The sequence below is a fragment of the Ailuropoda melanoleuca genome, chromosome 2, assembly GCF_002007445.2.
Source record: "Ailuropoda melanoleuca isolate Jingjing chromosome 2, ASM200744v2, whole genome shotgun sequence".
Classification (NCBI taxonomy): domain Eukaryota; kingdom Metazoa; phylum Chordata; class Mammalia; order Carnivora; family Ursidae; genus Ailuropoda; species Ailuropoda melanoleuca.
This window is the reverse complement of record NC_048219.1, coordinates 38,322,695-38,348,117: the sequence shown is the minus strand read 5'-3', so window position 1 is coordinate 38,348,117 and position 25,423 is coordinate 38,322,695. Positions and strand designations below refer to the sequence as shown.

General features: G+C 42.9%; 1 protein-coding gene across 1 annotated transcript in view; it reads right to left on the bottom strand.

The window, feature by feature from the left end:
- Positions 1 to 25,423, bottom strand: part of CACHD1 (cache domain containing 1) — a 119,516-nt gene that overhangs the window by 47,648 nt on the left and 46,445 nt on the right. Inside the window, exons 4-6 of the mRNA XM_034653618.1 lie at positions 9,606 to 9,732; positions 6,570 to 6,714; positions 5,502 to 5,718 (exon numbers count right to left, since the gene is read on the bottom strand). Of these exons, the coding sequence (XP_034509509.1) occupies positions 5,502 to 5,718; positions 6,570 to 6,714; positions 9,606 to 9,732 (489 nt within the window). The remainder of the gene's footprint in view (positions 1 to 5,501; positions 5,719 to 6,569; positions 6,715 to 9,605; positions 9,733 to 25,423) is intronic.

The following is a 25,423-nucleotide window of genomic DNA, read 5'->3' as shown; positions in this document are numbered from 1 at the left end:
CCTCCTTACTACCCATCACCAGTCTATCCCATTCCCCCACCCCTTCCCCTCTGAAGTCTTCAGTTTGTTTCTCAGAGTCCATAGTCTCTCATGCTTCATTCCCTCTTCTGATTACCCCCCTTTCTTTATCCCTTTCTTCCCCTACCGATCTTCCTAGTTCTTATGTTCCATAGATGAGAGAAATCATATAATTGTCTTTCTCTGCTTGACTTATTTCACTTAGCATTATCTCCTCCAGTGCCGTCCATGTTGCAGCAAATGTTGAGAACTCATTCTTTCTGATAGCTGAGTAATATTCCATTGTATATATGGACCACAACTTCTTAATCCAGTCATCTGTTGAAGGACATCTCAGTTCCTTCCACGATTTAGCTACTGTGGACAATGCTGCTATGAACATTGGGGTGCATATGGCCCTTCTCTTCACTACGTCTGTATCTTTGGGGTAAATACCCAGTAGTGCAATGGCTGGGTCATAGGGTAGCTCAATTTTTAACTTTTTAAGGGACCTCCACACTGTTATCCAGAGTCGACACTTTCACTTTTCTAATCATATGGCCAAGTAGCATATCCCCTTCAAACCTCTATTCCCTCGTCTATAATTACAGACACACATTTCTACCTCAGTGATTTTGTGGGGATCAATAAGATAANGAGGAGCCTGATGTGGGGCTCGATCCCATAACGCCGGGATCACGCCCTGAGCCGAAGGCAGACGCTTAACCGCTGTGCCACCCAGGCGCCCCCGACACTGTCTTTCTAATCTGAGATTCTTCGGTTAACTACATATTTTTTAAAGATATCCTACATGGAAGTTTACCCTTCTACTGAGAACTAAATATTCATAGGTTATATGCTTCTTCCTTCAGGTCCTTATTGTTGTCATCGAGTTGAGGCTGCTTTATAGTTACTGTGGTAGTCAACCTCCCAGTCGGTCCCCTGGTGAGTGTGGGCTGGATTTCATGACTTGCTTCTCGAGAACAGAATGCAGGAGAGGGAGTGGGGGGTTATGAAATAGATTAGGTTACACGAAGCCAGGGGCTTTCACTCGGTGCGTGCTCTCTCACTCTGCAGGAAGTCAGACAGTATGCTCTGAGCCACCCCTGTCAGAGGGCAGGCACTGAGGCCCTCAGAATTGAGTTCCCCCAGCAACCAAGTGAGTGAACTTGGAAGCTGGTCCTTCCCAAGTTGAACTCTGAGAGAATATCAACTCTGCCTAACAATAGTCTGACTGTAACCTCATTAGGTTACCTTCTTAGCCAGAGGCACGCAACTATGCTATACCCAGATTCCAGACCTACAAACACTGAGACAGTAAATGTTAAATGTTTTAAGCCACTGCGCATTGGGAAATTTGTTACCCAGCAATAGGTGATGTATACAATTAGTTACCCTTTTAAAAAAATATCCTAACAGTAATATGGATACGATGATGGAGTTTCCTTCAGTTTGTAAATTTCCATTTTAGACTTTGAAGCATCCTTTATAAAACTGAGTGATTAGTTTATGTTGTATCCATGTTGTGGACAACTGAACTGAGATTAAGAAAGCTGAATCAAAGAAATACAACATGAGTTGTTATCTCTTATTTACTACCATAATTTAACATACAAATAAGTTTTAAAGCCATTTGATGCTTGAATAATTTCCTAATACTAACTGTAAATTTAATTGCACTATTTATTCATCAGAAACTAAGTGAATGCTGATGCAAAAAAAAAAAAAATCCATAAGCTTAGAAATATCCATTTAAACTGGAAGTCAATATTTTTCCAATGATGTAAATACTGTCCTGTAAATTATTCTGTTAGGATGCCAAACATCTCACTTAAGCTTCGGACTGCGAAAAAAACAAAAAACAAACAAACAAAAAAACACTACTTGACTCCCTAGTCCAGGGAACAGATATACCACGAGGCTGATACAAAGTGTGAGACAAACCATCACCCCATGGCAAAGGTACCGTGTATGATAAATGCCTGGACACCCGTAAGACTGACCTGAAAGAGAGCCCTTTGAGTTTTCTTCCTCCTTCGCTTCATGACACTAGATAAAATATGCTGTCATGGAGAGCAGTTAAGGCACAGGCCCACATCTTGAAAGCCAGAGGGCTGGCAGTCAGCAGCCTCCCGTAGCAGCCAACCACTTTTTCTTCCCGTCCCAACAAGAAGTCACACATCCTGTAAGCATACTCATCGTCTCTGCCCAGCCTGACTCTCTCTGTGCCCTATCCTTTTTAGATTGCACATCTGCCAAATTTGGTGTGATTTATTATTATTTTTTTTTTACTTATTAGGATGTTTCCTCTCTAGTCATTCAGAGGAACTACACCTTGTGATTAGTAAAGTTATGGATGAGTAATGATTATAGGGGCTTGGGGCTGAGCGAAGACATAGCATGTAACAGGAAGCAAATGCAATAACTTCCATTTGATAAGTCCTTGTCTAAGCCACTGGCATGTCTTGGGGTCAGTATCGGAGGGGAAAGAGCAACTGAAATTTGGGCTTTGCCCATGCCATTAGATCCCCACTCCTATCGAACCATCTTATTCCTTCTGTTCTAAAATGACTTACCAACCAAATCACCCCCAGAACAGGCAACCCAAATATGTCGATGGTATCAGTTATAGAGCTATCATGGGACTGAAAAAGAGCCAGCGATGGTAAAACTGTTAGATAGTCTCTTTAGTGCAAAGCTAATTTGTACAAAGCCACCATGATTTATGACATGTGGCTTTTGTTCACATGGCTACTAACCTGGGGCTGATACTTCACTGTCATGCCCAGGCTAATCCCTACAACAATCCCACAGGGTAGGTCTTACTCATTAGAATAAGAGCACTAGGTACATGGCAGATGCTAAATAATTATCTAGGGAGTGAACAGAAGTAAGGATGTAGAGTGCAGGCTCCTGCAACGAGGGCATAGACCCCTCACTATACTGTAGCCAAGGCTAGTGTGGGCCTCAGCCATCTCAGCTTGAGGTCAACTCAGATGTCTGAGGTATCTTTTCTAGTTTAGCCAGAGCTAGAAGTCTTATAGGAAACTGAATATCAAAACAACCACAGCTAATATTTATTTAATATTTATGATGGAATCTGGATCTTATTATCACCCCCAGTTTGCAGAAGAGGAAATCAGGCCTGGAGAGATCAAATAATTTATACAAGTTCGCAAGTTTAGAAAAATTTCAGAGTAGGAATTTGAACCCACGTTGGTTAAAGTCCAAAACCCACATACTTAACCGCTATGCTAAATTGCTTGAGAGCACCTCAAACCTCTTCTTACTAAGCTGGACAATGCTAATTTCTGCTGTGTTTCCGTATGCAATCTAATTTGAGTTTTTCTCTGGATTGCCAGCAGAAGCTATAGTGAAGGCCCATGAGCTACAATTTAGGAATATCTTACTTGGCTTAAAAAGGACTCCTCTGAGCATTTAAAAAAACAGCGCCATCACAAGTTGTCCAAGTCTGTGATGGTCACTCTTCTTGCCATGTTTTTGTTTGCCAATGTTAAGAAAAACCAAAAAAACCCAGAGGAGAAATGCCTCCCATCAAAGCAGGCTTCTGTAATTGTGTAACGCAGGAAAGTCTGTAAGAAGAGGTTTAATGAGGTCTCAGTTTTAAAGCTGGAACAAATGTCAACATTTGAAAACCAAGGGGGCTCACATAAAAATCCAGATTTCTGGCTTCTCTTAAAATAGAAAATCTGGCAATGCTGGGCAGGCCCTCCTACATGGCAATCACAGACTGCCTCTCCGTGGAGTATGCACCCTCTAGTTGACCATGCTCCCCCAAACGATCCTCATTAACTTGCTTTGGGTTCCCTTGACTCACAATCACTGGCAGGTCACAGCCAGTCTAACATTTCTCTCCATTATTTGAATAGCATAATAAACAAAATTGGACTTAAACTCTAAAGGTAGGTTGATGACTGAGGAATCAAGTAGAAAAATCACTCCTGATGAGGAATGCTGACAGGTAAATGGCACTGACCAAGTAGCCAATCTGTCTTGAATACTCAGGAGGTCAACCTTGTCCACTGGCCTTCTTGACTTGTGGACAACTTAACACTCAGCCATCCTGTAATACTGGTCTGTGGATAGCTGATGTTTGCCAAGGCTGGTAGGCAAAATTCTAAGATGACCCCAATGACCCACACCCTTGTAGAAGATTTTCCTCTCGAGGGAGCCTGTAACTTGCTTCTAACCAACAGAATATGGCAAAAGGGATGGATATCACTCCTGTGATTGTGCCATGTGGACGGCAAAGATGGAGGGTTTTGCAGATATAATCGAGGTCTCTAATAAGTTAATCACAAGGGAGAGAAATCAGATTAATTCAAAAGGGAATGGGTCTGATCAGAACAAATGAGCCCTTCAAAAGAGGGTCCAAGCCTTTCCTGAAGTCAGGGGCTCAAAGAAGAGATACTCTCCTGCTGGCTTTGAAGGAGCAAGTACATGTGAGTTTTACAGTTGCAAGGAAATGAATTCTGCCAACAACTGAACTTGGAAGAGGACTCCAAACCTCAGAGCAGACCACAGACCTGGGTGATGTCTAGACTGCAGCCTCATGCAACCCTAATTCCCTAAAACCCAGGTAAGCTATGCCTGCACTCCTGACCCATGAAATGGTCTGCGTGGTAATCAATGTACATTGTTTTAAGCTGCTATTTAATTTTGGTAATTTGTTATGTTCAAACGCCAACAAATACACCATGCCATCATTAGTTGTAATAATTCTAGTAGCTTCCATCTTTTAAGGGCTCACCATGTGCCAGTCACTACACTTTGCATTCATCAATGCTGTCTTAGTTTTAATGCAAACATACGGAAGAACTTGCAAATATATTTCTTAAGTTTCCCTCAATAGATACGTTCATTTTAAAAAAAACCCTACAAATAGATATTCAAATATAAAAGGGAAAATGACATAGATTCCTTTCAGTAGTTTCAAAGCATATGTCTTATTTAAAATATCCTTTCCTTCAGTTTAGCATGCATCCTAATTCCAGATTTTCTTTAATACATGAAAATTAAATTAGAGTGCCTTTGTACATTTGAAGGGCTGTGCTCATCTAAATGACAGCTGGTTACAAGGAAGGATCAAGGCAAGAATCCTGCAGCCTGTTTCTGCGGGCACATGCGCACCAACAGACATCCCCTCTCAAGTCAATGAGGAGGCAAGGCCGACAATTAGCATTAAAAAGGATGCGGACATTCCCCCTGGGGAAATAAATGGGGCTATGTTCCTAGTAAAGGGGCAGAAAGAAGATACTCTGGGAGTGAAGAAATCGTGCAGGCCGATTATCTTTGATTGGAAAAGATGAGAAAATCTAGTGAGATCCTAGTACTAGATGACCATGATGACAACACATGAAAATTTTATCCCAGGTCAATTTTAAAAAATCCCTCTAGACGTAGTTGTGTGATCGATGGACAGTGTATTCCTATCACTATCCTTTATCTATTGGTTTAGAAGTCCTCTGAGAGAGTGTACTTACTTGCTTGGAACTTTGTGTTATTGTTTGTGCTTCGAATCAGCTGAAATGCCTTTTGAAATCCCACCGCATGCTGGGTAGGACTGTCCAGAGACTTGACACTGCTAACAAAGGTGGACATTTTCCTTTTTGTCTCACTGGTGGCTGGAGACAGGAATGTCTTATAGCACTGGTCGAGGGAGCACGTCCTGACGGTGTCTGCCACAGTCAGCACAGAGATCTGGAGGAGAGAAAAGGAAACCTTGTTATCTTAACCTCTGAAGGCTTTTTTATATTCTTGAAGAGCCCAAAGACTGAGAGGGCCTACAGAACAGTTCCTGAGAGTTTAAAAATAAATGCCTGGAGGCATAACGCTAGTAAATTTGAAAAGGATTAGTTAAGGATGGGAAAGGGGGAGGGACTCTAGAGTTTGTGTATTGTTCCCAGATGAAGTCAGCAGTATGGGGTTCACCTACAACACCAAGAATGACTATCTCGTGCAGAGAAAAAGCTTAGCGAGTACTAACCATCCTGGTTTTCCAACTGGAGGTGGGGTGAGGGTAAAGGCACAGGGTGTGTGTTTTAAGCAACTATTTTAGTCAGTAAACCTTAGGAGCTGGAAAAGTCAAAATGACCAAGCAGAAAATGTCCACAGGCAATAGATTATCATTAGCTGTAAACACACCTGTCTCTGAGGTATCCTAGAGATTAGCAAACCTCCAGAAGCCTTCGCTTATCCGTCACCTCTCATAAATCTTGAGATGAAGTCCAGCCATCCACCAGCCTCCAGCCCTTGTCCTTCTCCTTCTCAGCATAACTTCCAGTGTGAAAGTCACAGCTAATTGGAAGTCTTGACGGGAGCCATGAAGGAAGTACAAGACTTGGCTTGGTGGGGGTGGTTTTTAAAAGAGATTTGGAGCCAGAGTCGGCAGCTGCATCTCCTCAAACACTAGAATAAAAATGAAACCACGCTCCTTTCCCCAGTCATTTTAAATATGGATTTAAAATGATGTACCATAAAATACAAGGTACTTTAAAAAAGACATTCAAGGAAGAGCCAATGCCACGTGGGTCACGGGGGATACTGGTCACCTTGTCATGCTCGTCGATGGCACTGAGGATGACCCTGGCAGCGTCCTTGGCGATCTGAAGCTGGGTGTCCGTGACAGAGGCCCCGTGGTCCAGGATCACTACTATGTGCTTGGACTGCGGCCGGACCGTGGAGACGTAGATAGGTCTAGAAAGGGGGAGAAGCTCTCTGGGGTCAGTCCTGCTTTAGGTCAAAGGACCTCAACCCAATGCAGCTGTGAATACCACAGACCTGAAGGTATTTGGTGGCTATGTCTTTTTCCAGGGATGGCAGAAGGATGGAGAGGTCAGCTGGCGAGGAGAAAGGGTACCGGCACAGTGAAAACACGACCTTGAGACAACAGCATGTGTCTGTAGAACAGGGACTGGTACCTCAGTCTTCGAAAGATTAAAGCAACTGGGAGGTTAGAAGAAGCCAATCCTTTTGGAGGCACCTGGCTGGCTCAGTTGGTGGAGCATGTGACTCCTGATCTTGGGGTTGTGGGTTTGAGCCCCACATTGGCTACAGAGGTTACTTACAAAATAAAATCTTACCAAAAAAAAAAAAAAAAAAAGCAAATTCTTTGGGAGCCTGGCCTTTTTGGCACACTTGAAAGTCAATGCTCACGGCGGTGTGTGGTGATGCCACTCAAGGTTACCCAATATCCGGCTACAGAAAATGGAACTGGTGGCCTCTGAGGCTGCAGAGACGGCATACGAGGGGGGAGGAAGGTCTCCAGGGCTGGGTCTGCAGCTGTACAGAGTGGGGCTTTGCTAACACGGAGGCGGTCTGTAATCTGCGAGCATGCTGAGCAGCTCTGAATAGCAGGTTTGGCTTCTCTCTCCCCAGACAAAGGCTACTGCTTAAGAGGGCCCTTTCCTTTCTGTACTGAGGCAATTCACACAGGTCAGCCACCAAAAGGCCCCTTATCGGAGCATTTAAAACCATGCCATCAAATTTGTCCAAGCCTGTGATAGCCACTCTTCTTGCCAGGTTTTTGTTTGCCAACATTCAGAAAAAGGGGTGGAGGGAGGGTGGGGAAGGTCCAAAGGAGAAATGCCTCCCATGAAAAGGGGCCTTCTGCTCATGTGAGGAACAAGAAGGTTTGTGAGAAGGGGTTTAATGAGGTCTCTCTTCACAGTTTTAAAGCTGGAACAAATTAGGGGAAGCTTAAGAAAACAAATCAGCCTCAAGAGAATTCTCTCCTTTACTGACACCCCTAAAACACTAGATTTTTCTATGAAAAGTTAGATGCCAGTTGACTCAAAAAACCTGGGCACAAATTAAGGAATTAAAGTACAACCCCCTCTCCCTGCCCGCAAATAAAACAAAACAAAACCCAAAAACAAAACAAAAAACAAAAAAACCAAACTCTCGAAATCTGGCCAAGTTTATACTTTTGTTCTCAAGCCAAAAGTCCTACACTGACACTGAAGTACCACTGTATTTTCACCAGTCAATACCATTAAGACAGCAGGGAAACGTAATAGAAAGAATCCAGGAGAGATGGCTACAGAAATGAAAGACAGAATGGAAAAGAATGAAATCTGACTATCCCAACACTGACAACCATGTCAAATATTGAACTTTTTAGGTCCTCCAGGCAAGGTGAATTAAAAAAAAAAAAAAAGGCATATCTCTTTTCCAACTCAACCCACATCAATGGAAAGAAGAATACGTGTCTCACACTGCCACAGTAAATTGTTAAGCTGTTATAGAGGAATGCAAAAATAGTAACATGAAATGTATAGTCTGGGAGCCAGTCCCCACAGCATGATTGGTATCCACCATTTCCTTTCTCGCGTGCTCTGAAAACCCATTCTACACTTCAAAAGATGTGGAGAACTTGTAAAAAGGCCTCCAAGGAAAGCAGTTAGGGTAAGCAAAGAGATGGAAACAGCAGTGTAGGAGGGGAGGAACCTGGATTACTTAGCCAAGGGAAGACAGAGTTGAGGGTTGGTTTAATGTAGATTCAGGGTGGGTATGCACGAAACCCTCCAAGTGTAGGTGAGTGTTGACTTGTGACAAGGTCCTCCTTGTCCTTTTGGACTTTCCCTTATAGATCATTCATTAATAGCAGCATGCCATCCAAACTATCTTCTTAGAAGTAAATGCAAATTAGATGGTTCATGGTGTCTTTGGCCTCTCCTGAGATAAGCCAGACCAGACCCAAGATCATGGCTTCTGGTCCAGTTTCTAAGACACAAGTCTTCACCAGGATGTCTAGGGAGGGAACCGAAGAAATCATACCAACGACACAAAGGTCTTTCTAGGAAAGGCAAAGTAGTATTCTCCTTGGGGAAAATTTTAGACACAATTTAAAATAACGATAAAGAGAGGCTAAAGTGATGGTTACTCTGGACTCTAAAAAATGGCATGAAAAGTGAACACCCTGCACTGGCTCCAGATTTTCTGGCATCAAACATCTGACACTGCAAAGGGAAGCTGTAGGGATTCAAAAGGGAAGTATCTTTGCCTAAGGGGTTCTGTAAATTGATGAGTCTTGTCATACAAATTAGCTCACCATTACTGCCCTTCTGGCTAAGTGGTACAAACTCCAGTCATTTCCGTGAGAAGAGGAGGATGTTAACCATCTTCGAGCCAATGTGTTCTGGGCAACCTTAAAATTTCTAGTAGCTAAGATTGCACGTATTCCAAAAAAAAAAAAAAATGGCCAAGCGCGTTATCACAGAAAGGTAAGCTGGGAATCACAAAGTCCACTCTGAGAGATGCTAGGAGTCTTTTAGGGTGGCACTTAGGAGAAGGTATTATCATTCCCATCTCACCAAAGATGCCTGAAGCTCAAAACCACTGGGGTGCCTTCAACAATTTAATTTCTTTAGTAAGTACCTTGTTAGATAGTTAGAGAAAAACTCTGGGCTTTATCATTTGCCCTTCTTAGCAATTCCATATCCATGCATGCTCGATGGTGAAATCATTCCTGAGTAAGTTTGTGAAACCCCAGCTTGGAGGCAGAGTCATGTGTGTAAATGAGGCGTCTGTTTCATACAGACCACTCTTCAGCAGTAATTAAAACTTTAGCAAGCAAGTCAACGTACCTACTACGATGCTCGTAGCTGCCCTTACACCGGAACTTGTGTGCTGGGAAAACGGTGAAAATCCCTTCTTCCGAGCTGAAGTACTGCCACTTAATTCCAGGGTTGGATTTCAGGTTGTCTGCAAGAACTGGAGGAGTGGGGAAAAGGAAATATAACCACCAAACCCACAGGTGCAGGCAGGCACAGCTCCTTAGGCATCTGTTTTGCATAAGCTGCTTGTAGTATGAAGAAATCCCACTAGGTCTTAGGCTGTAAAATTTCCACTAAACATTTTCTTTCTGTCCCTTAAAAATACCCATGAATAGAAAAATGTAATGAATGTTTTAGTCAAGGGAAGCTATTACTCTTAACATTGTATGGTGACACTATGTGTCCTGGATTATTTTTTCCAGCATGAATGATTCGTTTGCTCTAGTCTCTCCCCTCAGGAGGCTGGTCCCTGTTGGACCAGTTTGTACTTGCTGGCTCGGGGTATATTCTCTAATTGTGGAAAAAAGTGCCGTTAAGAGGCGGGTCTCCAGAGGGACTAGACCTGTGACCTTGACCTTGCTCACACCACAGTGAGGAAATTAGCATGGATGGTACTTGAAAGGTCAGAACCACCATCATTCAGCAAGAGCTCATGGAATGATTCCAATGTGCCAGCAGTGGGACACGCGTGGGCTTTCCTTCATGGTTGCTCATTTAACCCGTAAAACCACCGCAGGACGTAGGTGGTATTATTGTTCCCTACTTTGGAGTTTAGAAAATACACTTGGAGAACTTAAGTGACTTGTCTAAGGTTTCATTGATAAATGACCAAATTGGGATTCAAGACTGGCTGTCCTGGCTGCTGGATTCTTACCATCATGCACTATTGCCTCCCTTCCTACGTACACTGTGTATCTACCCCTGAGCTGCAGTGGCGGGGGGGGGGGCAGCCGCCTTCTTGGGGGCAATCCTGTCCCCAAATCTCCACGAAGTCTTTCTTACCCTCTCCCACAAGCAGAGTTCTCTCCCTTCTCTGATGCCCTTCTACTCTGTTCCCCCACCGAATCCATTATGAACTATACACTTACTATGTGTCGTGTCCTGCTTTACATGCTGCAAGAAATACATAGCTGAGCAAAAGACAAGCCTTATTGTAATAACGGATACACCAGAAAACTTCCATAGTGAGAAATGGGATGGAAAGCAATTCAGGGGGAGGAAGGGTCTGAGCAAAGGCAAAAGGCATATGTGAGGTACATTTGGTAAGAATGTACATAAAGCTCTGAATGCCACGTGGCCATCCCTGAGTCTGGCTCGGTGGTCGGCAAATGTCTGACAGTGTTGCCAAGTAAAGAACTGTGGCTTTGCCGACCATGCAGGCCCTGTCGAGACCCACCAAACTCTGCTGCTGTCGTGTGAAAGCAGCCCCAGACATCCCACGCGTGCGGGTGTGCCAATGACAGCTGATTTACAAACATCAGTGGCAAGCTGGATTTGGTCAGTGGGCCTTAAAACTTGAGCGTTCGAACTCTGAACACACTGTGTGAAATGCACTGCACGGGGTACTTAAAGCATGTCCAGCGCCTCCTGCCTCAAGCAATTACCCTGCCAAACACACACGGAGAAAGGGTAGCATATTTTAGCCTCGCAAAAATCACAGGAGTAAGAAAGTATGACCCCCAAGTTACAGACGAAGAACCCGGCTCAGACTTTTCTGGCCTCCCTGAGGTTTCACAGTGGACAGGAAGGCAGTCAAGCGTGTGTGACCACAACACCGGTCCCCGCTCCACTCTGCCAGGCAACCCTATCAAGGTCAACACCTGGACCTGGGCGACCACACTTTCCCCTGAGACCTATGGCTGATGTGATTTGCACGTCAACATGGAGGCGGCTTTTTCTCTGGGGGTCCAAAGCCTTAACCTTGATCTCATGTTAGCACTGTTCTTCAGGCAGCCCTGCCAAGCCCGCAATAAAAAGGCAAACACTGCCTTTGGAAGTAAAGCTCAATGACCTCATTTAAAAGTAACATCTGTAACAATAAACAGGCTACAGTGAGACTATTAAAAGGGGAGCCAATGAGAGCAAGAATGCTTTGAAAATAAATCAGAATTCATACACTGCATGATACATTTAGTCTAACCACAAAAGATCATTTTGGTTCCTTATAATCATTCCAGCACGAGAGCATAAGTGTCAGGCAAGGTTCCTCAAACCCTCCTGCTGAGAACTCCTTTGGCATCTGATTAAATTTCATCCGTTATTTGGTACTAGCAGAAGATGATGGATATGATGGTAATGAAGACCCCAGGGCCCAGAAGCAATCTATCATTGTGGTGTGCACCCCAAGCAGGCCCCTCTCTGACCTAGATGTGGAGGTGAAGGAGAGCCCTACTTTCCACACAGGCACAAGAAACCCAGAGGCGGCTTCCCCCATTCCTGAGTCAGTGAGGTGTTCGGGCCACTGGATAACTTGGGCTGGGGTCCTGCACGCTCACTCTTTCCTCAGTAATGCTGGACGCTGTCCAGGAAAAGGCTGGGCACACGTCCAACCTGTCGGCCCATGACGCACAGTGTTAGGCTTTAAGCTATCAACGTGTAGGGCCTGTATTTGTCTCAACTGCTCTGCACGCCTACCTCAGACAGATACACGTGAAGGTGGCAATACATGGTTTCTTCCTCATTGGAGCTCATCCCCAAGATGGAAGCCACCACACCCTCTGAAATCTTCCAGCATCTTACTTCTCACACCTTTTAGTTAGTGTTACTGCTGTTCTGGGCAACTTTTCACTCTTCCATCTCCAGATTCGGAGATCCTTGAGGGCAAGATCTGGGTCTGTGCCCTGGGCAGAGTGCTCAGTTCTCTTCAGGTCAAGGCGCAGGCTCCGTGAGAGCTGCAGGGTTGATGTCTATAGCACACGGGCTCAGAGGGTCTGTGCAGAAGTCCTCTTTCTCAACCATTTATGATACTTTTAATAGATTATAAAATCTTACTCTCTTCTAATGCCAAATCCAATTAAAAATAAATATGGTGACTCAATATAGAGCAATGATTTTTTTTTTTTTAATTTGTCAGAGAAAGAGAGAGAGAGGGAGCGAGCACACAAGCAGGGGGAGCGGCAGGCAGAGGGAGAAACAGGCTCCCCACTGAGCAGGGAGCCCAATGCTGGCTCCACCCCAGGACCCTGGGATCATGACCTGAGCCAAAGGCAGACCCTTAACTGACTGAGCCACCAAGGTGTCCCGAGAGCAATGACAATTCTAAATAGATTTTAAAATGATCGACACTCTGTTCTCCCAGCACCACTGCCAATACAATAGGTACATAAATAGGTAAATGGAGAGAGAAAAAGCCTACTTGTCTGATGGTTTCAGTGGACAATACATGTCAAAAACATATCAATTGTGTATGTTACACGTGTGAAGTTTATGCATATCAGTTATGCCTCAATAAGGCTGATTTGAAAGAACAGTGAAAAGTTACTGAGCACCATATAAATTAGTTTTATATATGGTGTGTGTTTTTCATAATTACTTTATGAGTTTGTTATTATACCCACTTTATAGATGCAGAACTCACTTGCTCAAGGCCCAAGTCATGATTTGATCGAGGTGTGTCTGCCTCCAAAGCCCGTGCTCTTACCGGAACACTACAGTGTCTCCACAAAGACACTAAATACACGTTGAATGAATTAGCAATCAATAGATAAAAAGCACACCAAGTATTTCCGAGAGGCAGAGTAAATATATAAATATGTCGGTCTCTTTCAAGCAAAATAATCAGTTGCATTAGTTTGTAAAGACACAATGTAAAGAAAGGCAATTAAGAGGACACTTGACAGAAAGAAAGGCTATCGCAACTGAAATAAGACATAGGCTAAAGTGAGCGTTAAATTTGCGAGAAAAAGATGCGTGGCTGAACTGCTAAAACAGGTACCCACCAGCTGAGTAGTCCAATGTCATGGGGCTCGCCATTGACCCCACAGGCTGGCTTAAATGGAAAATGACACAGACACACACTATAGCTCAGAAGGCAAAGTTAATTATAGCAGTCATGACTCTGAGTGACATCGAACCGTAAATAGCATATTTTACATAACAGAAGTTTTTATGTGACTGCTAAACTATATAGCTGAGACCTCTTAATTATTCTGTAGGTGTTTAACGGATTGGGGAGGTCGTTCACTGTCAATGTGAATAAACATAAGAAAGCAAGTCGGACACAGGCCCGATGCTGTTCTGCACTTTCTATTTAATTCGTGTTGGCACTTTGGCACTAGAAGGAAGACCCTGATAAATCAGAATGGGCTGGGAACAGGAAGCCATAGGTTTGGGTCTCATCTCTAAGATTGGCCAAGCGCTCTGACCTTAAATGTACTCATTACACAGCATCCAAAGGCATCTGTCTAAAATGGAAACCAAATCCTGCCATTGCTTTGCTCAAAACCTTTCCAAGGTTTCCCACTGCACCACAGCTGGCATTAAATCCAAACTCGATAAGACCTGGCACCACCTGGCCCCTTTCTTCTCTCCAACCTCACTTTTACCCTCTTTAACCCACTACGCTGTACGTCAAGGGCTACTGCTTTCAGTGCCAAGCTCTCCCATACAAGGTGATCCTTAGACCTGAAATAATTTTCAACTTCTTAGACCTTTCTTGACCACTCCTGATTATTATCCTAATAGCACCCAGTATTTTCCTTCATAGCAAAAATTGGTAATGGTCAGTGTATTGATTTTTGTGGCTAGAGTTCATGTCTCACACGCAGTTTGCTGCAAGCTCCATGAGGGTGGAAGCCAAACCCAGAGCCAAATTCACCACATTCCCAAAGCCTGGTGCACGTCTGGTTTTGAGGAGGCACTGAGTCAGTAACTGCTAGAGGGCAAAGGCTCTTCACCTCTGTCCCCCATGAGATTTCGCCATTTCCTCAACTCTCTTGTCTCAGAAGGATGGATTTGGACAAGGTATTTCTAAAGACCCTTTAGAAACCAAAGATAAATTAAAAGAGTAAAGAATGAAGGTCAATAGGAAGGAAGGAAGCACAAAGATTTGCAACTAGAAAGAACACATTACTAACTGGCTTTGATCAAGTTTATGCAAAAATGGGGGAAAGAGCAGTAGTTGTCTTACTTCCTAGGAAATTAGAATAACAGTAGGTCAGCACTAAGAGATTATTATTGACCCAGGACTAAACAAAATATACAAACGGTACCAAGAAATGTTTAGACAGAATGACAGAAAACTTCATATTGGCTTTTAACAAAGGAGGAGGTACCTTGATAGCTCCTTGTTCTTTAAAGGCAAGCTCTGTTCCTCCTGGTCTCCTTCTGTGAGCCTTCAACAAAATTACTATTTTTCTCTTACAGTTCCTATGCTAATTCTAACAAAGACAGACAACTTCACAATACCTATTGGCTTATTTTTCTTCAGCCACATACACCCATTGTAGTCGGAAAGGCAGGCTTAAAAATGTGCCTTCCAGGGCTGCCCAGCTGGCTCAGTCGGTACAGCATGCAACTCTTGATCTTGGGGGCCATGACTTTGAGCCCCATGTTGGGGGTAGAGTTTACTTAAAAAAATGTACCTTTCCCCTTTTCAGGCATTCTTTATTTCCCATTTATTTGAGTCTCAAGATTCACCTGCATAGGGTAGTATACTGTCTGTGGGAAATTCTAACATATGAGCCCCAGATCCTCTGGCCCCCAAGTATTTCCCTTCCAATTTCACCAGCTACACCTGACCAGTTCTTAGATCATCAGCCCCTCTAGTCAAAACAAAACCGTGTCCCCAAACTCCTTGCTTAAACCATCAGGGTGATGAGAAAGAGATGGATTACAAACTGCTTGTAGTTGGGCTGTGACTTTGGTTTTTTCTGACAGTATTATCCACCAAAAGCAGAAACACAAAGAAGATGGTCTGTAGTAGAAAGCTTGTTGCCTCCTACCTCAAGGAACTCTGGCCTTTCTGATGCCCTGCCCAACACCACTCAGTGAAACACACAAAGCTCTTTACCTCCCACAGCTTGCCAAATATAAAATACAAGAGCTGTCCTAAATATACAGAATGGCAGACACACACACACACACACACACACACACACTCTCCCCCAAAAGATCAGAAATTGCACAGCACCTCTCAGTAACATTCCATGCAACAGCAATCATTTTGGAGGGGAATAAACATTTTGAGGACTCCAAACAAAATTTCTGGCATTATATTCTATATCGCACCTTCTAATTCCTACTCCTAGCTCACATCCGGAGCATCATTTTGCCACACATTCTTAAGGAGCTGGATTTCATGGACCCTCAGGTACTGTTTATACTGTTCAGGAGTGGTATGCATATGGAGTATCTGACCATGTACAGGTACTTTGCTACATCTTTTATATATATTATCTCAGTTAATTTTTTTTAAACAACCTTTTGCGGTAGGTTTATTTTTGAGGAACCCGAGGCATAGAAAGGTTAATTTTCCCAAGTGTATGATGGCTAAGCAAGAGCCAAAATAGGTGGAACTTTACCAAAGAGATATTATTCCCATCTTATAACTAAGTGTATTCTGACTCAGAAAGGGAAAAGTAACCTTAGCTCTGACCCTTGAATGGGATCGAGACCATGTAGCCCAGTAATTCTTCTACCATAATAACCATGCTAGCTTAAAGTCCATTGTTGAACTTAGAGTAACAACAGCTGACCCAGCTAATCCCACTGTATTATACTTTAGTCTAATACTAAGGAGAGAACATCCTTAAATCTTAGGTTCTGCTCCAAGCTCACAGCTCTTTATGTCCATTCTAGGTTATCTACATAATGCAAAAATAACCAGTCCATTATGTCCTTGATTCCGTTAAGACAGCCTGGTCACGGGCTCAGAGGATTCAGGATAAACTTCTAGGGCAATCCAAAATGAGTACAGGATCTACTATTCTATCCTCTTCTTTTAATAGACTGCTTGCAGAGGACCCAAAGTTCTAGGTGATCTCCAAACATTCATGGAAGGGGTAAGAGAAATTTAACAGAGTTCTCAAAGCCTGGCCGACCACCACAATCAGGTTTTGAAACCTACAGATTTCCAAGCTTTACCAAGCCAATATTCTGAGTCACCAAGTCTGAGTTGGGGGTCAAAGAGTAGGTATTTTTTGACAGAGCACTCCAGAAGACTGATGATCACCCAAATTTGGGACAACTGGCCAAAGACATTTAACTCCATTGCCCCATCTGTTTCCTTAGTTTTACTTTCTTCTTAGACTGTTTCTCTGTCTTCAGCATATAATCATTTTCAAGTTTCCCTAACTTAAAAAATGATTAGCAATAACAATAAAACTCTTCCTTTACCCTATCTCTTGCCTAAATTATCAGGGACCTTTCCCCTTTTTCTCAGTCAAGTAAGTTGGAAGAGTGGTCTACACTGATTCTCCACTTATTGTCCTCTTATTTATCCATCATCTAGCCTTTTTGCCTATGCCATGCCCACCTCACTCTAATCCCACTTTTGGATTACATTTAATAGTCTACCCTGGCTTTCTCCTTCTTCCAGGCCAACTATACTTCCATCCACTTTCCACAAAGCTCTCTTGCTCACGCTGCTTAAAGTCTCTCAGTTGGCTGACTTCAAGCTAAAACACAAATCAAAACAAAAACCAAACCAAAATCAAACTCCTCAGAGTCATATACAAGTAGTTAAAATCTGGCTTAATGCTCCCTTCATTTCCTGTTACTTACTGCCCTCTTCCACAATGATCCTGGGTTGTGCTGGCTGCATTTTACAGATTTCTAAGTGGGAAATATACTTACCTCAGGCACATCACCTGGATAATTCCCAATGTCTTTTAAGATGCAGCTCAACCTTACAATCTAGGTCAAGTACCCCCACTTACCTTTATCATTACAGCACTTAGCACTGGATGGTAACAGTAGTTGTCTGTTGATTTTCTCCTTCCCTTCACTTCCCTCAATACATATATACATATTGGTTGTGAGCTCTGAGGGTAAAACTTCTGTCTTGATTATCTTGGTGTCTGCCACTGTTATATGGAGGTTATCTGAGAGAAGCTCTTTATGAGAAAGTACAAGGAAAGAGTCATGGTTGGTTGGGTCTCAAACTTCAGTAACGTGTTAAACGAAGCTGCTGTTAACGGACATATAGAACATGGGTGGGGGAGGTGGTTTGGGTTGGAAGTGTCGAAGGTTATGGATTTGATTTGAGACATAAAGAGTTTGAAGTAACAGCAGGCAGAATACAGGGATGGAGACATCTCTCTGTCCTAAGCAGTCTATAGTAGGGGAGGCCCAGTGGACTAGAAGTTAGGACATACTGTTTAGTCATCTCAATACCAACAATTTGTCATCTGACTTTAGGTAGATCAGTTAACTTCTCTGGACCTGTTTCTCATCTATAAAAGAGAGTAGATACTTGTCTTTGGTATCCACGGTAAGACAAAAATATAAAATGGTTTATGAGGTGTTAAGAAGCAGCAGATTGATTTTCTTGTGTACATTGTGTATTTGGACTCAGCACAGTTTCATGCAAACGAAGGATGACATTATTCACATGCAGTCTGTGTCACTCTATATACCCGAGATATGTATGTATGCTAATTTGCTGTGAAGCTACAGAACCCAGTGCTACCTTGCAAGCAAATCACAACCACATTCTTTTCTTTCCTAAGGTCCTTCAAAAGTCTTCCATTATAAAAATGAAACAAAAGCACCCAAGAAAATTCTAGTTTCATTCATTCATCAGTAAGTATGTGCTGTGTACCTGCTATGGGCAGGGCACTAGATTGGGAACTCGACATACAAAAAATTAATTAAAAGGAGCAGAGGGTCAAGTAGATGCCCAAACCATAAAAACCTAAATTTCTAAGAACGTACCATAGACTAAAATAATAAGGAAGAGACGTAGTTGTGCCAACACAACACAACAAAAGCTAGCCTCTTAGCTCCCCTGGAGGTGGCTGAGGACCCCATCTCAGCCTCACTTCTCCCACTGCTCAATCCTGCTTCCTTCCCTTTCCCTACAGGCTGCCAGTCTCCATCTCAAAGTGTGACCCTACAAACCCAACCAATACAACAAAGAATTCTACCTGTGAGAGTCAGGAAAGATGACAAAGATGTTGGGCCCTGAGGAATGAGGACTATTTTATAAGTCAGAGGAGGGAGGCATTATATTCTAGGATAAAACAATAACATGAGCAAAAGCATGGAGGAGTGACAGAAACTGAGGATGTGAAGAAATGAAAGTGACCCTCTGAGGGGAGAGGGAAGAGGTCGAGAAGAAGATAGAGTTGAAAGGCCTCCACCTTTATCTTACAGGTGAGCCACCAGAGGTTTTTAAGAAATGGAGTTACAGAGCAGATATCTGCAAAATACCTACAGTGTGCAGGATATACTGGAAAGAGAATAAAAGCAGAGAAACTTTTGGGAGGTTTCTATATTAATTCACCTTCTAGAAAGATCTATGAAGATCTAAGTTTATGACATTAATGGTGGAGAAGACAAAAAGGATTCAAGACACAACTCTAAACTATGGAATCTGAGCCAAGTTGCCCCTTCAATGAAGAGGTGACAATGAGACCTATGTCACAAGTCAGCATGACAAGCAGGAAGAAGGACACACAGAAATGCCTATTGAGATGACTTGTACGTAGTAAATACTTAACAAATATTCACTCACCAACACTCTCATTTGATGACTGGCTTAAGGGAAGTTAAATCTGTTAAAACCTGGAGAAGTGCTGGGTGGAAAAAGGTGAGGAAGAATTCCCAGAGTAACCAGGATGGAAGTACTACTGATTGGGACAGTCAGCCCAGACTGCGAAGTTTAGAGAAAAGTTTGTTTTCTGTTTAATTTTTGAGAATCATCACAGAGACATGTGTGTCTTGAAGTTGGTTACTCAATAAATAAACTCAAATAGGCCACGGCTGGAGAGAGAGATCTGGAATTCCGCAGCATGTGGCAGGAGCTGAGGTCCTGGCTGAATTGAGAACATTTGGGGAGATAATGTTTAGAAGTGAGGAAGGTGGTTAAGAGAGGACATGTGGGGACGTCTACCTGAGGAAAAAGGAGCTTAAGAAGAAAAATGAAAAGGTCTGAGAAGAGAAGTAAGAGGATAAATGGCATAGAACAATTTTATAGAAACCAAAGGATGACAGAGCTTCAAAAAAACATTTACCTGTCAACTACTACACAGGGGGTCAGGAAAACTGTGGAGGGGTCACTTGGAATCCTTCCAGAGGGCAGTGATAGTGTGAAAAACTGGGACAATCTGAATGTTGAACTGGAGTAGACTAATTCAAGGGTGTTATACAATCATAGCCCCCAGGATCTAGAAGTATATTTATTTACATATATACAAAGGAATGTTCAGGATACATTTGTTAACTACAAAAACAGAAAACCAGGGGCGCCTGGGTGGCTCAGTTGTTAAGCGTCTGCCTTCGGCTCAGGGTGTGATCCAAGCATTCTGGGATCGAGCCCCACATCAGGCTCCTCCGCTGTGAGCCTGCTTCTTCCTCTCCCACTCCCCCTGCTTGTGTTCCCTCTCTCGCTGCCTGTCTCTCTCTCTCTCAAATAAATAAAATCTTTAAAAAAGAAAGAAAACAAAACAAAACAAAACCAGGGTATATCCATTATAATATGTAGTATGAGAGCGTGTGTGTATATATCTATATCTATATCTATATGAGACTATATGTGACTAATAAAATCTTCTGAAATCAGTATAACAGGGTTGTTGTGACAAACTATAAAAAAGACTAGACTTTGAAGTACTTGCATTATAGGAATAGAACTTGAAGGGATACTTACTTAATTTTGTGTCTATGTGTGTACACACATACACAAATGTAAACTGAGTCACATAGCCTCAATCCAGATTTCTAAGTGACTGAACAGTTTTTAGATGTTATATCAATAATCACCCCGTCTCTTATGACACTGATGCGATCATGAAGCTGGAGCAAACAGGCATAAAAACAAACTAGAGACTCCTAGGTTGGCTGATTTTTATTCTTTTACTTTAGGTTTTCAGGGAGAACATAGCTTTTCACTGCATTAGCACTAGCATATGGAACAGGTAATTTTCGTGGCACTTTAAAGCAGAGAAAGAAACCTACAACACAGAGCCAATCTTTGTCATTCACAGAAGGAAGTGATGAAGCCATTGAAAGTAGCAGCAGTCTCCAGCCTCCGGTGCCCACCTGTACCTCCTGCAGCATTTACCGTTGTAACATGACTTACAGATGCCCCTGACACCCCGTGAATCCCGTTTCTCAATGTAGACTGCAACGCTACCAAGATCGAAGTTTGCAACTTCAAATGATGTCTTTAAATCAAACACAATAAAGAAAGTCCAGGCACTTTTTCTTTTGGCAAGAAAGACTAACTCCCACTCCACTCACACCTCAATTGCATAACTCAAGAGAGCAAGAGGCAACTTTCCTTGGACTCTTCAAATAAATTCTCTTTAGGGATCAGGCTACACACAAGAAAATAGCTCAGCAGGAATTAAAAAAAGAGAGAGAGAGAGAGGGAGTGAGGGAGGGAGGGAGGGAGGGAGGGAGGGAGGAAGGGAGAGAAACTAGGGATAAAAAGCAGAAAGGAACCTGAGCAAAACATTACCAGCACCATAATGTAATGTGTGCATTGTCAAATGCTAGTTTCTTGAATGGAATCAGGGACAAGGATTCAATTTAGAAAGTTGAGATCTGGCAGGGTTGGGTTTAAGAAAAAGAATACACACGTGTGTTGGATGGATGGACACATGACCTAGTTTTGGGTTAATGAAGCTAGGAATGCTTTACAATTTATGTGAGTCTGTTTCCAGCTAGTCTGAAAGGCAATCTGAAACTGTGTTATCAATTAGGGACCCATTGATGGATTATATACAGTCTGAAACAGCCTGAGGCTGGACATCTTACAGATGTAAATATCAGACATGTGATAGCCCAAGAAGTACATTAATTCTGCTCTGAAAAGGGGCATGAGCTGGAGAGGAGGAAAAGGGGGAGCTCTGAGGTCACCCTGCACCATCTACCACTCCTCTTACATTACAAATGCTTCTCAAGAATGTGGATTTTGGGACGCAGCCACTGCTTGGTGGAATGTCACACAACTTCAAATACAAGCAAGTCCGTTCTCAAAAACCTGAACATTGCCAAAAACTGCTTGTAAATCTAGCTATGTCGACTGTGCCGAGAATAACTCTTGTTAGGTAGGATGTTACACTTGAGACATGCTTTTTAGAAACAGCAAAATTCAAGATCTGATCTTTAACCATATACCTCTGCCCTCACCATCTCCCTCCTCCCCTCCTCCTGAGTTTTCAAACTCTCTCCCCCTTCACAAATAAGTACTGTAATAAAGTAGCATTTTGTCAGGATTCCCCATTATGTGTGCAGCTGAGTTCTACTCTAAAACCTCACTTTAGGGGCGCCTGGGTGGCTCAGTCGTTAAGCGTCTGCCCTTGGCTCAGGGCATGATCCCGGTGTCCTGGGATCGAGCCCCGCATCAGGCTCCCTGCTGGGAGCCTGCTTCTTCCTCTCCCACTCCCCCTACTTGTGTTCCCTCTTTCGCTGGCTGTCTCTCTCTCTCTGGCTGTCTCTGTCAAATAAATAAATAAAATCTTTAAAAAAAATAAAAAAAAATAAAACCTCATTAGAGAGGATAAACTTAATGTAACTAAGAGGTCTTCAATGCCTCTTCCTTTGCCTCACTGATGATCTTGGCTGACGACCTTGCTTCCTAAGTCTGTGGGAAAACAAAATCACTAAGAAGGGAATGTCTCTGCATTCCCAACACTACGTCGATCCTTATGGGCATCCATGCACACTTGCTCTTCCTTTCCTCCCCTTATTAAGAATGAACACTGTGTTTTTGGACCCTCTCGTTGGAATCCCACCATCTCTTGCCTAATCAAGGAAAAGTCTCCAGTAATTGTCTCTCCTCTTGCTCTTGGGTCTTTAGCTTTCTGCTAATGGATCATTCCCTTTGGCACATAACCTTGCTGTAATTTCTCTCAATTTAGAAACACTCTCTGGACTCCACATGGCACTCCAGCTTTCCTTTCAGCAAACCTTGGGAGTTCATGTACTTACTGTTTCCAGCTCCTCTTGTCCATTCTTAAGAGCCTGAACTAGCCAGGATCAGCCTGTCATTCTACTGTTATGTCAAACAACTCTTGTCAAGTTCATCAATGACCTCCATGTTCCTCCATCCAATGTCAGTTTTCTTAGCCTTCATCTTACTGGGCCTACTTAATCCAGTTGATCTTTTTGAAATACTTTTTTCCCTTAGCTTCAAGAAGATGGCTCTCTTGGTTCTCCTATCAGATTGACTTCCTTCTCAGATTCCTTCACTGATTCCTCTTCATTTCAGAGACCTTTAAGTGGTAAAGTGTCCCAAGACTCAGTCCTGGACTTCTTCTCTTTTTTTACCCATAGCCATTTGCTAGGTGACCTTTTTGGGTCTCATGATTGAAGTATTACCTATACACAGTGAATCTCAAATTTCAACCTCTAGTCTGACCCATTCCCCAGACTTGTATAACCAACTGCCTAGGAGACATTTCCTCGTGGATATCTATTATGCATCTCAAACTTCGCTTTTCTACTTCGCTTGACTCCCTGCCTGCCACCAGTATTCCCTATCATAGTAAATGGCAGCTCTGTCCTTCTCTTTGATAAGGCCAAATATCTTGAAGTCCTTCCCAGCTCTTTTCTTACTCTCATGAACACTCCCACCCCCCTTCAAACCATCAGCAAATCCTAATGGTCTACCTGCAAAACATATTCAGAATCCAACCACTTCTCACCACCTCCACTGTTACTACACTATTAACGCCATTGCCACCTGCCACCTGGATTTTGGAATAAGCTCTTAAATGGTCTCCCTGCTTCCACCACTGCCTTGCTATAACCTATTCTTGCAATAGCAGTCCATAAACCTTTTAACTTAGGTCAAGTCTTGACTCTGCATAAGCCCTTTTTGCTCCTTGTCCCCGACCTCCCTTCCACCATGATCTCCTATCTCACTCACAGCAAAAGCTAAAGTCCTTATAAGGGCCAGTAAAGTAAGGCTGTTGGTGATCTGGACCCCAGCTGCCTCCCTGGTCTCATCTTCTAGGATCAAACCTTGTTCACTGAATCACAGTTACAGTGCCCTTCTGGCTGTTTCTGAGCACAATAAACCCTCTCCTAACTTAAACCCTTTGCCTGAGATACATTTCCTCCAGTTATTCTTACGGTTTTATGACCGCACTTATTCAGATCTCACTGATGAGCCCTTTTATAAAGTAATAAGACTCCTTCTTCTCCCTCCTCCCTCCCTCCTCGCCCCTCCCATCCCCAGCCAAAAGTACCACTATGTTTCATCTCTGTGCTACTTTTCCTCCGTAACATTCATCATCATCAGACATGTATATTTACTTGTCCTTTTAAGATTTATGTCTCCAAGCTTGCAGAATGTAAGTTTTTTGCTTTGTTTACAGCTGACCTAGGACAAAGGAAAGTGTTTACCACATAGAAAGTGCTCGATAGGTAAACAATATGCCTATTAATGATGGAGATAGATCTCAACAATACACTCATTATTAGAAACAATGAATAGATATAAAACAAGGCAATGAGGATGGAGCCCTGGCTGCAGCAGCTTCCATCCAGATCCTCAAAGGTCTGGCTCACTGAGATGAGGGATCCTGGCAGGACAGTGTTGCTCTGCTTCCCAAGTGAGCAAGCACTACCCTCAGTGTGGCCCCAGCCTACACTTTCTTATTTTACCAATCACACAGTCAGAAGGGGAATGGAGCTTTGTCTAGAACCGTGACACTGACTGAGGATCTATTGTCAGATACGTATTACGAAAGGTACTGTCTACCAGAAAGCAGTGAAATATATTGGAAAGTAGTCTCTAATTCCTTCTTGCTTTATTTTCCCCTGGTTATAAAAGCAATGCATGCTTAGTTTTAAATTAAGAGAACTGGGGCACCTGGGTGGCTCAGTCTGTTAAGTGTCTGCCTTCAGCTCAGGTCACGATCCCAGGGTCCTGGGATCGAGCCCCACATCAGGCTCCCTGCTCAGGAGGGAGCCTGCTTCCCCCTCTCCCTCTGCTGGTATGCACACACTCACGTTCTCGCTCTCTCTCAAATAAAATCTTCAAAAAAATTAAGAAAACTGATAAGAAAGAATACCCCACTATTCCATCACTAAAAGATAACTACTAACATCTATGTGTAAGCCCTTTTAGATCTTATATAAACAAAGAAGTAACAGTCTATATTTTTTCCTTATTAGTTCAAATAGCCAGAAGTTAACATACACTGTAAAAATTTTAACTACACAAAATGTATATTTCTGGGGCACATTTATATCTGATTTTATTCAAAGACTGCTATTTTGGGGTGACTGTGTGGCTCAGTCAGTTGGGCCTCTGACTCATGATTTCAGCTCAGGTCATGATCTCATGGGTCATGGGATCAAGTCCCATGTCGGGCTCTGTGCTCAGCGGGGAGTGTGCCTGGGATTCTCTCCTCTGCCCCTCCACCCATGTGCATGAGCTGTCTAATAAACAAATCTTTTTTAAAAAACTGCTATTTCAAGATCAAGTCTTCAGACCCAGCAACATGTCTTGTGTTACTGACCATCACTGAAGGAAAGAGGTAAACACTGCATTTGGGAACTAGAAAATTCAAGTTCTAGCTCTGTGCCAGCTACGAAATCTTCCATAATTCATTTCCTCTGCCCATTCCAATTACTTCCATACTCTTATTTTTTTATGAAAAATATTTCATTGGGCTTTTCTCATGGTTAACCCCACCTACTCCACCTGGATGGCCTCCAGATTCTCTAAA